This window comes from Trachinotus anak, unplaced genomic scaffold (assembly GCF_046630095.1).
Source record: "Trachinotus anak isolate AG129_WGS33_773 ecotype Australia unplaced genomic scaffold, CSIRO_AGI_Tana_v1 ptg000016l, whole genome shotgun sequence".
In the NCBI taxonomy this organism is placed as follows: domain Eukaryota; kingdom Metazoa; phylum Chordata; class Actinopteri; order Carangiformes; family Carangidae; genus Trachinotus; species Trachinotus anak.
In genome coordinates this window covers 3715394-3733810 of record NW_027273867.1, presented here as the reverse complement: position 1 = coordinate 3733810, position 18417 = coordinate 3715394, and the positions used below count along the sequence as shown (strand labels likewise).

General features: G+C 42.1%; 2 protein-coding genes across 4 annotated transcripts in view; one reads left to right on the top strand and one right to left on the bottom strand.

The window, feature by feature from the left end:
• Positions 1-18417, top strand: part of rpl15 (ribosomal protein L15) — a 397523-nt gene that overhangs the window by 211303 nt on the left and 167803 nt on the right. The gene's annotated exons all lie outside the window — the stretch shown is intronic.
• Positions 1177-17340, bottom strand: pdik1l (PDLIM1 interacting kinase 1 like). Of its 2 annotated transcripts, none has more exons than XM_071500573.1 (3): positions 17177-17340; positions 11683-11978; positions 1177-5020 (listed from the first exon to the last, which is right to left on the bottom strand). In XM_071500573.1, the coding sequence occupies exons 2-3, from the start codon at positions 11965-11967 to the stop codon at positions 4280-4282; spliced, it is 1026 nt and encodes a 341-aa protein (XP_071356674.1). In that variant the 5' UTR covers positions 11968-11978; positions 17177-17340; the 3' UTR covers positions 1177-4279. The 2 variants fall into 2 exon arrangements, with proteins under 2 accessions (XP_071356674.1, XP_071356673.1); XM_071500572.1 differs by lacking the exon at positions 17177-17340 and adding an exon at positions 16604-17138.

The window sequence follows — 18417 nt, the reverse complement described above, 5'->3', positions numbered from 1 at the left end:
TGTTTGTTTGTCAATGAGCCAGTCAATCACTGAAATGTCCAAGTCCCAGGAGATTGCAAAACTGCACCGCAGCACAATGTACGATGGTCCTGGATCAGAATTATGGGAAAGTTGTGGATCTGATTTATGTCCCAGAATTCCAAAGGAGACTGTTCTATTTCCAAATAGACCAGTATCAGGAAAGAAAAAAAAAACGACCCAAGTTGTATACCAGCTTTGCTTACACAAAATCACAAACAATAGGCCAACGTAAAACGTACAATTAACACTAGCACACCAACAGTATTAACCTGTAAATATATCACATCTCTTCAATGACTGAAGTAAACTGAAGCTGAATCGAGAGCTGAAGAAAAAAATTTAAATCCATCACAGCAATTTACAGACGAGTCGGGCTCTTGAAAACAGAGCACATCCAGTCAAATGTACATCAACCTTGCTCATCCCCAGTTTATCCTATACACTATTTACACATGTGCAAAGGAATTGAATACAACAAATAAAAAGGGGAAATCTCTTAATACCACAGACCTAGCATTTGTTTGGCAAACCTCACAGGAAACCAAGTGTCTTCCTGTCTTCCTGTCTTCCTGTCTTCCTGCCCCCCCCCCCCCCCCCCCCCCCCCCCCCCCTCCCTTGTCTAAAAGGGTAAAAGGAAGATATTTAGCCGGAAATGACTCTACCCATCATTCTCTCTTCTGCTTTGAGCTCTTGAGGATACGGGTGACCTACTTTGTGTCCAAACTTTGTGCTGCTCGTGCACAGGAAAGCCACAAATACCACATTCTTGAAGCTACGCAACATTGTCCCAAGCAGCATACACGTCCTGTTGTACATACAGGCGATTTAATACTGATTTGTGGTATTGCTATTGATACCAAAGCAACTCGCTGAGTCAGTGAGACATGGTGCATCTCAAGCACCACTTCTGCCAGTTTTGCGCTTCAGAGAAATATCAACGAGGCCACTCTAGTGTCAAAAAGAAAGCGGTGAATTTCTGAAATAAGGCAATTCTCAATCGCAATATGACAGGAAATAAAACTATTACAGCTACAGGGAGAATTTAAGGCCATTTATCAGATAAATGTTGGCAACAAGTCAAGGGAAATCTGATTTTTCCACCAGTTTGAGCGCAACAAAGAAGCCAAGACTGTTTGCTTTTACAGGTTTTTGTAAAAAAAAAATTGCAAAAAGTGCACAAATTATGTATGACCTAAAAGGCAAAAGGGGTCCTGGGCATGATCCTCTGCCAAATGCTGCAACAACTTAATAGGCTTAGAATTAGCCTGTCGGAAGCATAAAGAAAGGGATTACTGTAAGATCCAGAGCCCAAGGAAACGAGGAGCAGTGACACAGTGAAAGGAGATCAGGTTAGACACAACAGTATTATGTGTCAAAGGAGAGAGAGAAAAAAAAAAGCAGAGATCCTCTGGCTCATGGAGGATTGTGTGAGCTGGCGTCTTCTCTCGCTTCTTCCCTGAAGGTGAGAGGTACGTCATGCATAAGTAGACTGTTGGCTGACATTGTGTTTGCCTGATAAACAAAATACCGACGCAGTTATCACGCTCAATCCAGCTTCACGGAGCTTCTACATATCATGCAGCAGGTAGTTATTAGGAATAAATATAAACCACAAAAATAAAAAGTGCTTTCTCCAACCCCACCCCCTTTTTTTGCTCATTCAGGTCTCAGATGTGAATATTCATGTAATTCAAGCAGCTCACGCTTCAGATAATTAAATATGTTTAGGTAACATAGGCAGTTCTGTCATCTGTCGTTTGTGGGGGAGTCACTGGGCCGGACCAGTCTGCAGAGGCCAGACTACGCCACTGTAGTGTGCTCACTTTTTGGATTTTCTTCTTATTATTGGATAAATCTGGTTTATTACAACTTGGGTGTTATTTCCATGGTGGTGGACATTATCTCACTAACACTGTATTCACCATCAGGCAACTTTACTGCTATAAAATCCAGTGGGGCAAGACAACATGTCAGTATGTGAACCTGCCAATAGTTAAACCAGATCATCTAAACCAGTGGTTCTCAAAGTTTTTCACGTGAAGGACCCCTAAAGTGACACTTATTAGACCACTGACCCAGGGTCCTTCATCTGATAGGATTTTTGCATTTAGATGTTTCTTACAGAAAGTGTTTAAAACCTATGACGAAACCTGTCATACATCCTGTCACTGTGCCACTTCGCGGTGACAGTGAAAATAAATTCGGACTCCTGCAGGCCCCCCGGACCCTACTTTGAGAACCACTGATCTAAACCACTTGGAGGTGAAACTGAAAGTGAGTTTACCCAAAATATAGGTAACAATACGTCACTGCACAGAGGAAAGATAATGAGCACAATGAAAGATGACGGCTAAAGCAGGAATTTAGCCTGTAAACTGTGATGGATGTTTAGGTGGTCACGTTGATTCTAAGGCCTCTAGTTCTTTAAACTGATGTTTCTTTTAAGTACAAGTTTGTAGAACAGATCGATGCCACATACCGCTGGATTTATAGCCTACCAGTAAGCTAGTTTGCACCGCCCATCCCCATTGGCTAAGTACACTGGTATGTGGGGGCTACAGGTACATTAGAAAAAGCCCCTTTCAGAACTGACCCATTCACTGTATCAGAGTTTAAGATCACATTAAAAGCCATGTGTTGCTATTTGCAGACGTTTACCTGCAATTTACAAATACTTACATTCATTCATTCATTATCTACACCACTTATCCGTACACTTATCCCACCTATGGGCATTTTAGAGTCACCAATCAACCTAATGTGCATGTCTCAGTTCATTGCTCCTGCTTTCGCACGGGTCCACGTGTCGTCTGCGTGAACCGTAAGCTGATGAGGACGGTGACTTTTTACATGAGACCTACCATTATTATTATTTTTTTACATCAGTACACTGAGTTAGACTTTTATCGTGCAAGTAGCCATTAAATTAAATATGTATTTAAGAGCCTTTTACAGGGTTCAGATACAAATCAGCCACAAGTTTTCTATCAGTTGAAAGAGTCAATGTTACATTAACTTTCTACAGCTCGTGAAATCTCCTTGGTTCAGCTGTTATTTCTTGTTGTCTGTCTTTTGTCTGGACAAAGGACCAAATGTTTCTAAACTTACCATAACTTTCATGTGAAATATCTGCCACCATTGTCACAGCAAACTGCATACATGCAGAACTTAACTAGCGGAGGGATGGTCACCCAAGCTGTGACAAACCAGAGTCATCCTCCAGGCTCTCTTCCTCACTGAGTGTGAATCCATTAACATGAAATGTTTTTGTGTTTAAGGCTCAATATAAATAAAGGTGACCTGCCTTGATCGTTATACATTCTTGTAAAGGGGTTAGGGGTGTGTGTCTGCTACTGAACCATTTTATCTTGAAGTTTGCAACGGGGAGAAAGAGGAAAACACCAACCACCAGGCACCTGCAGGCTGGACACTCGTGATAAAATGTCCCCCCGCCCACCCAACCAACGACAAAAAAAAAAAAGTTATCTTGAAGCACCAAAGTTTGGTATTTTTACCCTCTAAGACTACTGAGGAAAACCGACCTTGTTAGTAGATGTTTGTCTGCAAATACCATCGTGCTGTATGTTTTAATTACCTGAGCATTCAGGGCAAGTGTCTGCATTTGATGCCAAAACAGAATCAAATCTGGATGTCCGTATTAATGCTGGTGGGAATGACCAGGCAGAAATCAGTTTTTGTAGGTCAGGTTCTGTCAAAGCCACAAACAGCTTCAAAACGTTCGACACATTGAGCTGACGGAGCTTTGGATAAATGCACACTGGAAAAAAAAAAAATCACAGGATAATGTCTCATATTGCATTTGGTAGCGATTAGCACCGAGTCCAAGATGGTATTTGTAGACAAACTGTTTGACTGTCTCTCCTGACTGAACCCAGGACTTTCTGGCTCATTCTGCTCTTCCATCCTACCCGAGTGATTCTGTGAGAAGGAAGTGGAAGCTGTGATGTGATTAGCCTGAGACTAAGCTGCAGTTCTGAGCAGCGGCGGCGGCGGTGGGTGTCACACCTCTCCTCTTGATTATAAAGACAAAGCTTGTAGAGGACTGCATGTGCTTAAAAAGTGGATGACGATTAAGCCAGGATACAAACAATCACTATTCTAGTTATTGTTCCCTAGTTAAAAAAAACAAAAACAATAATCCCACCCCCCCCCTTAAACGACCATTTAGGTTAACAGTGGCTGATGAGATGTGTACATGTGCTTGATCGGCTGAGTCTGCGGTGCCTTTGCTCGTCCATCACGTGTCCCAGTCCAGCTCTCTGCAGGCGATACGGACCAGTCTGAGCTCCAGTTCAAAGGCGTCGGGCCGCTCCTGAGGGTTGGCCGACAGCATCTCCCTGATCAGCTGCTTCATGTGGCTGTTCATGCTCTTTTTCCTGGCGGGGATCAGCAGCTCCATCTTTGGGTTCTCTAACAGGGCTTCCCCTAAGGGTACAATCTCTGAGCCCTGCTGCACATAGCTCCCCAGCAGCTCTTTCTGAGTCTCCACGTCCACAAAGGTGATGCGCTCCACCATGGCCCAGATAATCACCCCCAGGGCAAAGATATCCGCCTTGGCTGTGTAGTGGCCCTCCCAGACCTCTGGGGCCATGTAGAAGTCTGTTCCACATGCTGTGGACAGGAAGCACTTGTTGACGCTGGCCGGCTCCTCTGGGTTCAGCCCTGAGGTGGAGCAGACCTTGCTCAGGCCGAAGTCGGCCACTTTGAGGGTGGGCTCGGACGATCCGGCCGGCGTGCAAGCCTGGGAGATGAGGATGTTGTCCGGTTTGAGGTCGCGGTGTATGATCTGGTTGCGGTGCAGGAAGGCCAGGGCGCTGCCCAGCTGCAGCATGAAGCTGGTGTTGGTCTTGCGGCTGGGTTTGCGGGATAGCAGGTAGGCGTTCATGTCACCGCCGTCACAGAAGTCCATGACGAACCACAGGTAATAGGCACAGCACGGGTCAAATGTGATCTCGCCTTTAAGAGATGTCTCCACCAGCTGCAGTAGAAACACAGAAGAGGAAACATTAGTTAACATGGGACCACGGGTGATGGCTGAGGCTCAGTCAGCTTCTGCAGGCCACACCTGTTGGAATGTGCCGGTTATTGTGGCCAAAATGTCATGTCAATACAGTATTACCATGAAATTTGTCAAACTTTCTTGAAATCCTGTTGTTAGAGCTGAAATACAGTTCAACTAACCCTAACCCTAAACCCTAACCTTGACCCCATTTGGGATTTTACTCAAAACTGAAGAGTCAATGCAAAAGAACCAACTTAAAATTCACTGAAAGGTCCAATATTTTACACTTTTCCAGTGTTTTAAGTGTTGATATCCATACAAAGATGTATTTGTGATCTTAAGAATGAAAAATCATCTCAGTGTGGTTTTACATCTCCTCTCTCAGGCCTCTCTAGTACTCTAGTAACAACAGGTCAGTGAGCCAATCAGAACAGAGGATCTGAGCCTCTCTTCTGTTTTCTGTGTAATCAAATAAAAATATAGCAGATTTCAGGTAAACACTCAGAGAAACAAATCCTGCGAGGTTGGATGGTGGGTCCAGGTGGGCGGGGCTTGGGGCATGACTGTTGCATGGGGTTAGGATTATGGCTGAGAGTGGTGACTGCTTTGTTGTGACATCACAAAGCTCCAGAAGTCCTGACGGCTGGTTTTCAGGCTCTGTTTCTGAATACAGACTGTGTGCATTTCTCTGTGGACTGAGGCTTTGATACTTTCACAGTATTAATATAGAACCTAGACCTGATTTATAACCAAAAATGGATGTGAAAATCTCACTTTATACAATATGGGATCTTTAAAAGCAGGTTGGTTGCAAAATTTTAGAACCATTGATCAGGAATCACTTTGGATCCAACAGCATGTTGTACAGTTTATGCGTCAATTCATGATCCGATTCTGAATCATGATACAGTTTCGGCAGGCTCTCTCAAGCCCCTGGCACCACCCACGCAATAAAGTGGTCTCATTCTCCTCCATTGGTAGGATGATGCAAGGGGTGCCTCCACCCAAAAAAGCTGAAATGAAACTTTTGCTACAGGGCAAGCAGTAAACTGTAACCATGCATGATCTTGAGGCAGCAAGTTTCCAAGGTTGACGAGCTAATGTTAGCACAGCAAGCTACAGTCATAGTAGCTGGACCAAGAGAGAGAAGGCACTCCCTTGTGGCAAAAGGAAAAAGAGAAAACACGCTGATGTAAAGTTAAAAGCTGAAGTGATCCATCTGAACAAACTAGAAAAAAAACAATCTACAATGCCAAAAGTGAGCCACTAAACAAGCTGAGCTGTCTGACAGCTGCATTTACAGGAAATAAAACTGAGCAAAGCATCATCTCAAAACCCAAAACGAGCCCAACCAAAATGATCACATCACTTTAGCCACTCAGTGTGAGGAAAAGAAAATGTCACTCATCACTTACCAAGCTGAGCTTTGTATTCATACCATGTTGTCTAGCAACTTTCTGTGTGGGTCATTTTTTTTTAAGTCAAAGCTGCACAAGAGACCTCTCGTCTTTTATCCCTGCCGCAGGAAGTGAGTTCATTTAATCTCCCCTCAGCGGACCACAAACCTGTGAGGTTCATCCATCTCACATTTAATTAAGCTTAAACAGGATGCCTTTGTGGAGTTTGATAGATGGTGTTTTGTATGAAACACAGACACCCTGCAGGCTTGTAAAAGAATATACAACATAATAATAAACTAGAAAAGGTTGAATTTTATAGATAACATGTAGAAAATGGAGTTTAAATGTGCTCTAGGGAAGAAGTTGAAGTGGCAGTCAAAATAGGACCAAGACAAGAATAGGACCAAGAATTGGGACTCAAATACATACAGGAAAAACAATGTGCTACACGTGCATCCAGCTCACTTCTCTCATGCGTGTGCAGGACACCTGCAGTGCTGACAGTCTGTGCAGAGACACACGCAGACATAAGCACAGGGGTCTGTGCAGATCTTTGCAAACTTGGGCAGATGATCAAATGTATGTCATGCAAAGTACATGCAACCACTGAAAGTGTAAGGGCTGAATGTAGTGGTTCGTACAAGGTGCTGTCCAGATGTGTTAGTTGCTCTCAGCAGCCACACTGGAGGGCAGAGTGAAAAGCCACACAGACGATGATAGTGTTGCACTCATTTGTTCACATGTCACAAGTAGTGATTGTATAACAAATGGAGGAAAAAAAAAAGCGAGAGAGAGAGTTTCTCACCTCTGCACTGCTGCCAATCACAATGTGAAGTGGGTGTGAATGTTGGACTGTCAGCTCTGGAAAGTTGATCAGACAATTCAATCCAATCTCTCCAAGTTGTTTAACCATCCAATAGGCAGCACTGCCAGAGTATAAAGGCCTCTTAAGAGATGAATGCAGCTGAGATGCCATTGCAAGAGTAAGAGGTGAAAGCAGTTGAAATGAATTAACGTGTAACCACTGAAAGCAACTTAATCGTCAATTAGTCACGAGTAAGAGAAGAATGCAATGTGAAATTCAGTAGAAGATAAAGTGCCAGAGAAAACTGAGATGAGCTGGTATGTGACAGAAGTTAAAAACCAGTTGAAGCAGTTCTGTTAGTTGAGGAGTAAAAATTTGATTAAGTGTCGGTTGAGGCTGGTTGAACCACACACCCAACGCTTTTAGAGGCAAAACAAATGCTGTGAATATGTGAAGAAGGCGATTCCTGGTGGAATCCCTGCTGTAAACAAATGGCTGCAGATTGTTTGATGAGACATTTGCCAAGGAATCCACTGCCCAGAAAGAATAGATGCAAATTATCCCACAGTCGGTGCAGTCAGATAATTCTACCCCATTATCATTTGTTCTTCTGTAGGCATGTACTGGAACATTACAGAGCAATAAAAAAAAGAGCTGGAATAAAGGGATTCCGGGAAAGTGTCCAATGCTAGCACTGCAGAAAACTGAATGAATGGTTTGACAATAGCCCCGCATGTCACTCAGAGACTGAGAGAATCAAGCACCGGCAGACTGTGAGGTTGCAGAAAACCATGATCCCCCCCCCCCCCAACTCCGACAGCACGCTCATGTAACTGTTGGGACATGGAGGCCACAGACCACAGTGATCCTACGAGAAACTTCCAGCTTTTCTGCTAATGCGCATCAGAAGCAGACATGGATATAGGCCAGGGCTCAATTCCTTACCAATATTTAAAGGTCCCATATTGTATAAAGGTAGATTTCCATGTGTTTTTGATTATAGATCAGGTCTAGGTTCTATATTAATACTGTGAAAGTATCAAAGCCTCAGTCCACAGAGAAATGCACACAGCCTGTATTCAGAAACTGAGCCTTAAAACCAGCCGTCAGGACTTCTGGAACTTTGTGATGTCACAACAAAGCAGTCACCACTCTCAGCCATAATCCTAACCCCACGCCTGGACCACCTGGACCCGGCGCCCAGCCTCGCAGAATGTGGTTTCTCTGAGTGTTTACCTGATATCTGCTATATTTTTATTTGATCACTGAGAAAACAGTCAGCCAATCAGAAGAGAGGCACTGACCTGTTGTTGCTAGAGCTCCAAAAGAAGAGGAGATGTAAAACTGCATAGAGATGATTTTTGGCTCCACAAACCACAAACGGCCCAACAGATCTCCTGTTCTTATGGATGAACTCTTAAACTAAAAAAATTGGTAAGGTTTAAAACATGAGGCCTTTAACATCTCCAGATTTGCAGTCTCTGACATTAATAACTATAAAATGAGTTGAAGTAAGTTTGCTGCTGAAGAGTCACTTTACTGGAAAACAATAAATCACCAACTCTACTTATTATGTCTACATTGTGACAGAAGAATCTGCCAAGTCATCTGTCCCAGCAGCAGTATGACAACAATATTTCATCCCTCTTATAACCAAGGACAAATCACAGGATATCATGATACACTCTGTAAATCAAAGCAGGCTTCCAATTCATTACAGAAATTACAGTGTTAGTCTATTTTAAGACACAGCAGCGTGTGGTCAACCAACAAGTGCTTTTCAAACGCGTCCTAAAATGTCACTGGATTCCTCTCCAAGCTGTTGTCTCGTCTCTGTGACTTGAGAACAGGAATGTCTGGCCCAACGTCTTGCCAGCAAAGAATCATTCTATAGATGATAACAAGTACTGGCTTATGGATCATCAGATGAAGAATGCTGTCACAGGCTTACGTTTGGACCACCAGCCCAGCTCAAGACTGAGGTTTAAGGTCCACCTCCTCTGAATTTGGCATTTCTTGTTAATGAACCATAGCTGTCGAGTCCTGCTGAACCACAAGAACAGTTATTGTGTGTGTGTGTGTGTGTGTGTGTGTGTGTGTGTGATGCAGCACATGGTAATGGCCTGACATTACCACAGTGATGTTTTTACTTCATTTATTACTGTCCAGTCTCCTCAGTGTTTTCCTAAAGCTTATAGCTTTAGCCTGGACAGCTTCACAAGCAACGTTTTGTTTCTGTTTCATTTTGAATCTGGTATCTGTATCTGATATCAAAACCTAGCATTTCTGCTCATTGTGATTCTCCAGTTCTTCCCGGACAAGTATGGAGCCACACCTGCTCTGTATCTGTGTGAGTGTTACTTGTTGTCTACTCTTATAAAAAGGTCTGAAAACCTGGAGGACACGGACCTCTGAAGTATGGTAGTGTGCCCACGAATGAGTTTATTAGTTCAAGAGGTAACCTATGTGTAATTAGAGAAAATCTGATGAAATGAGCTGCAGAACTTGCCTAAGAATCATCATGTTTTCTCCAGTGTCAGAGTAATCCAGTGATAGCTGCTAACTGCTAATCTTGCAAACTTTTAATGGTGCCAGTTGACCAAATGTTAGCAAATATATGCTAAAAGATGGGGCTCAAGTTGTAGCTAACTAACTCAGTCAGTGAGTCCATGGCAACATTATACTTCCTGTTTACATCTCTATGAAGCCCCCAAATTATGGGATTTGTAGTTCCAAAACTTAGAGCATGATTATGCCCCAAATGGAACTAAGACAAATAATAATAAGAGCTACAGAATCCATTGACATGAACTTTTTCCATGTCAATATTCAATATTCTTATGAAGCTCAGAATCTCCCAACAAAATTGTGTTTATATTCCTGAATGCTGACACTCTCCTCCTCTAAAAGAGGCTTGGGGTTGCAGGAGCCATGGTACAGAGAAAGCCGTCTTTATTGGGCTTTCTGAAGTGCCAACAACCAACCCTTCAGTGCTAAATGTTAATGCTGTCCACTTGATTGGCCTGCTAGTGCTCTCAGGAATAGCTTCTCTATCCTCAGTGGCAAAGCTCCTAGCAGCCTCACCACTGTCATCAGACTGCAACTGTTTAGAAAACTGATGTTTTGTCTTGACTTTCAGGACGTCTGAGGTCGCAGTCTGTCCATCTTTAGCTTTGGAGGGATTTATAACACTTGTTGGAAAGCTTTTATTGCACTTAACGTGACAAGTTGTCAAGCTGTCTCTGCTCTGCTCCGCTCCGTGTGTGTGTGGGAAGGGGCTGAGACACCCACAAAGTGACAGAGAAAGCAGGAGAGAAACACAACTGTAAATGACAGCAAAATGCAGCAGAGACTCTCATAGTGAACTGAAATGAAGCAAGTCCAAGTTTTTTTGGTTACTTATGAGGACGGGTCAATGGTGGGGGAAACACTGCTATAAATTAGTAATAGCAGAGACTATAAAGCTGGGATTCTTAGTTGGCTATTTCAGAAGGGTAAACACCATTGACCAATGTTAGCAACATTAGCATGTAAGCAGAAGTAGCATGTAAACAAATCAAATTTCTCATAGATAGTTTAGCCATAACATCACTCAGTATTTATGGAATGAATGGGGGAGACAGTAACATTATATGTGTGATATGATATTAACTTTACGTTATGAATGACTTTGTTCCCTCATTGTTCACTCATCAGCTTATTTAACCTGTCTTCTGCTGGCAAACCATCAGAAAAAATTCGAGAAGGCTTCTGGAGGTTGAATCCATATTCCGATGCCGTGAACTGACACCAGACCCTGCTGCCACTTTCTGCTACCAGTTTGGCTCCGCCCACAAAACATGTCATCGCTGCACGCACACAAAAAAAATTCTAAAGATGAGCCCTTATGTCACCAATAACCATACAGCTTTTTGAGTCACTATCAGGCCGACATGTGATATCACTATCGGATTGGTGCATCCGTAATAACCCTGGTCTGCCAACACAAACTCATGGTGGAAATTGTCCAAAAGTAAACAAACACTAGCTTTTACCCTGAGTTAAAGCACATCTAACTTAGGCTACTAACTTACGCTGTGACTTAGCTGGCAAATATGTGTTGTTTCTCAGCAATGAAACAACACATATTTGCCAGCTAAGCCACAGCGACACCTGCACCCACTTCACAGTAAAAGTCATGATCAGTCAAACACACTAGTTCTGCAAAATGTCATCTGTTATGTACCATGAAGTTAGCAAATCAAACAAGTACTTGTCTGACTCATAAATCATATAATCCACTTACATCCTGAACACTGGGCCATGTAAACAGAATATTCAAGGCTGTAACAACCGTCCTTACCATTTGACAAAAATGTAGTGTCAGTGCAGAATTACTGTTAAACTACAGTGTACTGCCACCAGCCCTGGTCCAGTGAATTCTTTGTCCTCACCTCCAGGTAGAGCGGGGAGCTGGAACCGTGGCTCATCCTCTGGGCCAGCTGGTCCCGCTGCAGGATACACTCCTCCAGGTGGATGACGTTTGGGTGCTGGCTTTGGATGCTGCTGAGGGCCCAGAACTCCCGCAGGGCCAGCTCCACATTCTCTGGAGAATGGCAGCGGATCTTCTTCACCGCCACCCGGGCCCCTGTGCGCTTCACTACTGCCTCATAGACCACGCCGTAACTGCCGCGCCCCACCTCCTGGATCAGCTCGTATTTCGGCTGGCTGCTTACCATCCTAGTCCTCACTATGGAGAAACAACATGGGCATTAGTTCTTTGTATTATTTCTGCTTCTTTTTAGCCGACTTTGAATCAAATCTCACATTATGAAACTGGACAATGTTAAAAGACTCAGCAAGTCCAAAGCCACATCAGCAGCTCTGTGAGACTGTGATACTCTTTAAACACAAGAAAACTACATTTTGGGGCAGATCAAATAAGGAGACATAACTTTCAAGGTTCCCAGTCTTTTCTAGAGATCATTTTCCAGGCCTTTTCCAGGACATTGTCGGTGATGATCTAGCTCTTATGACTGACAGGAATCACATCATTCACCAACATGTTCCTATCTGTGAAAGGCTGATTTAAAACAAGTGCAGTCTACACTGGGCTGCACTTATCTATGAAATCATCTTTACCTGCTTATGTAATCATGACAAATTGATCAAAAGAACTTTCATATAGCACTTGCTTGTATTTATTATTATCATCATTATTATCATAATAATAATAATTATTATTATTATTATTATCCATTGCTGTCTGAACATCAATAACTAAATAGTAGCCTACAATTTACCCAACTGACCAATCTGGACTGAACTTTACAGCTAAATGTAGATTCAAAGTTGAATTAGCTAAGATTATTTACTGCCACTTGGTTTTATCGGTTCTTCAAACTTTAGCCTCTTTACTCGTAACAGGAAGTGAGGCCTTTAATCACACCCCCTGAGAGATGCCTTTAGGGTTGACATTTCATGTCATATTATGGTCTGTTTTGCATGAACAACGCAGCATTAGGTTTGAAAATGCGTAAAAAGTAAAAAGTGCAGTTAGCTAGTATTTAGTGGGTGACTAACAAACAGTTTGATTCCCATTCATTGTATTGACCCCAGCTTCCCATTTATTACTATCCAACTCTCAGCAATGAAACAGCACATATTTGAAACCTCTGCTCTGCCAAACATGCTGACCCATTATTCAACAGTTTAAAACAAGTTGGGAAGAATACGTTCATCTATTAACCTAATAAGAACGACCACATTTAGCAGCCAACAGTGACTTGCGTACTTCAATCATCCAACCTGCACACATGTGATGTGACCTCTGGGTGTGTTCACAGCATTGCCAAACAAAACCAACAGCCGTCTGTTGTCCATAAACTATCCTACCATTTAAACATCAACACTGACATTACTTTCTGGGACAACACAAAATTTTCCAGGACATTTTACTTTGTCTCTCATTTTCCATGTGTTTTCTATGACTGGAAACTGGTCAACTGAGTTCCAGGTTCTCCAGGACGCATGGGAACCTTCACTTTGCTATGGCTTCAGTGAGTTAGCTGTAAGCTACATCCTGAGCCCTGTCTTAGAGCCTAACTAGCACCATTAAACGTGTGCAGAATTAGCTATTAGCAATACATGATTGCAACGTACCCATGACCACTACACAGGATTGCTGGGATACTGATGAAAACTTTATGATGGTTCTCACAAATCATAGAAAAAAAAAAGAAGCTTCCTGTAACTCAAGATCTTGCCAAAGTGGATTTATTGACATTTATCTGTGATGGATATCTGTGGCAGTAAAGTATAAATCCCATTGAATCTAAGCATAAATATATCATGTCTGTGCATTCAGATTTGTCTGAGTTATGACTCTGAGAACAAATTCTGACACAAATTGTGGCAAACAGGTTTTAAAGTACCTAAACTGCCTCCATGAGCTGTGTGTCACTGCTGCTGCTGCTCCTCCAGACCATGATGGTAAATGGCCCAATTCAGCAGCTGAACTACAATAACTAACTACCAGTATACTGGCTTGCACCTGTCTCTTTCACCTCACATAGTATTTTTGCCTCCATACCCCCCTTCAACTCTCCTACACCCCCCATGGGGAGGTGTACTTTGTCAGGCTCAGATCATCATCCACCAGGTTTTGCTTCACTTCAGGGTCAGCTGTTTTAACTTTGTGAGCCTCACCTGTAACAGCTGGTTGCCACAATATGTTTAACTACAACTGGTAATTTAAATAAATTCAAATCCTGGCTTCAAGTCCTAATACATTTAAAGAGATGTTCAGACTTTTTCCAGGTATATCTTAAAAGGTACCATATGGTATAAAGTGAGATTTCCATGTGTTTGTGATTATAAAGCAGGCCTAGGTTCTATATCAATACTGTGAAAGTATCAAAGCCTCAGTCCACAGAGAAATGCACACAGCCTGTATTCAGAAACTGAGCCTTAAAACCAGCCGTCAGGACTTCTGTTACTTTGTGATGTCACAACAAAGCAGTCACTGCTCTCAGCCATGTCCCAAGCCCCGCCCACCTGGACCCACCATTCAACCTTGCAGGATTTGTTTCTCTGAGTGTTTACCTGCTATATTTTTATTCGATCACATTCAGAAAACAGTCAGCCAATCAGAAGAGCGGCTCAGAGCCTCTGCTCTGATTGGCTCACCGACCTGTTGTTGCTAGAGCTCCAGAGAGAAGCCTGAGAGAGGAGATGCAGAACCACAGTGGGATGTTTCTGGATTCTTAAACCACAAATATTTCTTGCTATGGATATCATCAAGTAAATATGGGACCTTTAATAGAAGTGATCCTTTCATAATGCAGTTCTAATGTAAGTGATGAGCAGTGCTCACACTGCAATCATGTTTCTGCAGAAGTACACAGATAGATCTTTGCAAACCGATGCAGACAACGGTACAGATAATGAGTATCTGTATGTCACACAGGGAGCCAGTGCACACACTTCCCAGATTTCATAAGTGCAAGCAAGCTGATTGGTGGATCCAAGACCCAGACATCCAACAAAAAAAACATTATCAGGTTCAGACAAATCTAATATGAGATCTCAGCAGTCTGTGTTAGCGTTATGAAGTGGGTGTCATTCAGTTACAGTTGACTTGGTACAAAATTCTCTCTTTGTGTTTTCATGGACACTGTTTTCTTGCTGAGCTGCAGTGGATACGCACTAGTAGTTGCATGTAGGTTTGACAACAGTAACTACCACAGTGCCAAACTTGATCAAACTTCAAACCAATCCCTTAAGATACACAAGTCCTCCAAATATTTGAAGATCAAACTCTTAAACATCTCAGAAGTCTTATTCCTGTTATTTGGGCATGACATCTTAGCGAGCAGCCTCCTACGTTAGGTGGAAAATGTCATTAAAGCACATTTCCCCAGGGTCTATAATTCCCAATAATGATATAGTGGAGATTATCCAACATTATCTTGTTATTGTGCACTAATAAAATTTCAACCCTTATCCCCCACCCCAGTTTTTTTTTCTTCTGAGCAAAATACTTTCCCTTAAAATTCTTCTATTTGTCTCATACGTTATCAAACCCCTCAGGAAACCCATATAATCTCCCTACAGTTTAAATATAAGTGTTATTTGACTAAACTGATCAAACAGCTCCACCATGTTTTCCACTTGATTGGCATACTGGTGCAAGAGGGTGGGTGGTATTCTGGTAACTGACATGTGTTCTAGTTCCCTGAAAAATAAACACGATTTTGCCCAAATAAACACAACAGCATCCTTCTTGTTTCTCTTGGTATCACTCCAATATGATGGCAGAGAACGTGAGAACAGCAGCTATGGGAATCTCCCATCCACTGTAACAATAAAATGACAGAACCCACACACCACCACACGAACACTATCGCAGCACCTCTGCAGTACTGTAAAAATACACACCTCAATGACACCATACTGGAGCCACAAAAATAACCACAAACTGTTTCACTAACTGGCTTCTGTTACATGGTTGTTTTGTTACCTTCTCAAGGTGTTCATGTGTCCCCGCGTACAGTATCTACATGTCAAACCAACGAGATGCTTCCCAGAACCTGCTATGCACTTGACAAAAGTTTACAATGAAAACCGTAAGTATGAAAAGTCATACCCGACCAGAAGAGGTCAAATCATACAATCAGCGTCACTCATCCTTATCATGTCGTTACATAATCCTGTTCCACCTGCCAGACCTAAGAATCAGCACTTATGCCTCAACTGTTGATTATTTTGAAAATCTGATATTCTAATATCTTTTCAAACAATTTATTAAGCAATCAAACAGGACAGTTTTAAATAAATTAAGATCAAGTGTTCGACTAATGATTATTTTTACATATAATTAATCTGTGGGTTATTTTTATGTGCAATCAAGTCATCACTTATCCTTTCGTGGCATCTTAAAAATTACTCAATTTGTGCAGCCAGTAGTCCAAAACCCAAAGATACTGAATCTTTGATGATATGCAACAATACAAAGCAACATTTCCACATGTGAACAGCTGGGAGAATAAATGACACGTCTGCTTGATAAATGACTCATAACTTATCACATTTATCTATTGCCAAAATTGTTGACTCATCATCAGTTAATTCATTAAAAAGGACTTTTGTCTCAGCTCGTCTTCCTTGTTCAAACACAGGTGACTGGTATTTGTTATTGCGCAGGTACATCTGCAATAAATAGTGACAGCATCAACAACAAGACCAAAGTTTGAAATAAAACATGAGTTTCTAACTGCGGGTCTAAATGAGTCGAAATGACCGTGCGAGTGCCACTGACAGCGTTAGATACCTGTATCTCTACAAGGACATCAATGGTCTTATATTAAAACTTACTTTTCATGTAAAGATACCAGACACTGTCAGCTGAGGAGAAATGAACATCCCCCAGAAGTCGGAAGTGAGTTGCTTGCTCCCTGACAGAGAGAATGATAGCCAGCATGCTAACAGGATAATTAGACATCCACTTGGCTGATTGGCTAACAGGCTAACAGCTAAGTGGCCTGGCCCCCGTCAGCTCACGATGTTGTTGGTTAGCTAACGTTAGCTAATCACGTTAACAGCAGCTAACAAAGAGTCCAGCTCTCGCCAGCACAATCGACATGTTCGTCTGCATCAAGCTTATATAATTCAAACCTGGACCAAGTTCAAAGCTCCTTAAATGGACTAACGCTGGAGCACGCAGGAGGCATGCATGATAAGCACCAGGTATTGACAGTTTATTGTCCTCTGTGTGTGCGTGTGTGTGTGTGCGTGCGTGTGCGTGTGTGTGTGTGCCATCAAGAAATTCAACCTCTAAACACACACACCTGCGAGCCAAGTGGACAAGTAACCACAGCAGCCAGATAACAGTGTAAACGTGCGACGCCGCATTTCTAACGCTGAAAGTTGACATCCTTCCCATCTCACCTTTAAACCGTAGCTCGGGGGTTCATTTGTTGTCTTCCTCACTCTCCCTGGCAGCCATTACCGCCGCACACGCTCTGCTCGCACAGTCAAACCGGGGAGGTTTTGTCAAACACTGGACGTGAGAGCGGTGCAGCTGCTGTGCAGCGCAGCGCAGCGGCGGCCAGAATGAGACGACTTCCGGCTACACATTTCAAAATAAGCTCTTTTTTTTTTTTTTTTGCAAAGCACAATAAAACACCGCTTACTCTTACAGAATACAGAAAGACATGTTTCCATTATGATATTTTCCAGAATTAACCAAATTTATAATAATATTTAACTCATCGCTCACATAAAGTCAGGCCTATGCAAAACCACATAACAACTTTTCAATAATAAAGGAACATTTTTTGTTTGTTTTTTGTTTTTGTTTTGTTTTTAACAAATAATTATTGAGTCATTTTCCGAAAGTGCAGTCTAAACATGTATATGAAATATGACAGCTTCAGTGACTATACAACTGTAAAAGTCTGGTTATACCAGGTGGACTAATTTATTATATAATATGTGCAAGCCTTTTGTTGATGAATGGCAATTACCATAAGCCCTCAACATCATTTCACATTTCGTGCCTATTTTTATAGTTACATATCTATACTTAATAGTTATAACAATTTCGCTAACAACTTCTCCTCCAAGGTGATAAAGTCATGAACTGTATTTTGAAGGAAAATTACAAAACTTCCGGCCATGCCGTAGGCTAAATTTGGCTAACTTTATGTGGTTCCTCGCATTTTTTTCAGTATCCAGGGTCTCTCAAACCGAAACTGTCACTTAAAGGACACAATAATAAACAGCTGCACAAACCTTTGCAATATACTGCAATGGCCCTGCAATTATTTCAGAAACTGAAAATTAGATTTTGTTGTTGAGATAATTAAATAGAAGTGTGTTAACCAGGTTGTAATTGGTATTACTGCTTTATATGATTACTATAAATGTATATAAATCTGTTCTTTGCAACATTTAGCTGTTGTCTTATTTTGATATGGCAGATGCTATTTGCAGCCAGGCCGAATAGCCAATGTGGCTCTTAACACCCGCGTGTATATAGCATGGCACTCAGGTGTCTGTTGCCAACAATTCTATTTATTTTCTATTCAGGTGTCTGTAGCCACCAATGCTGCAGCACCCAGGGTGTATAGCCAATGTGACCATTTACACCTGGACCACTTCATTGAGTCACATGGGAAAGAAAGCAG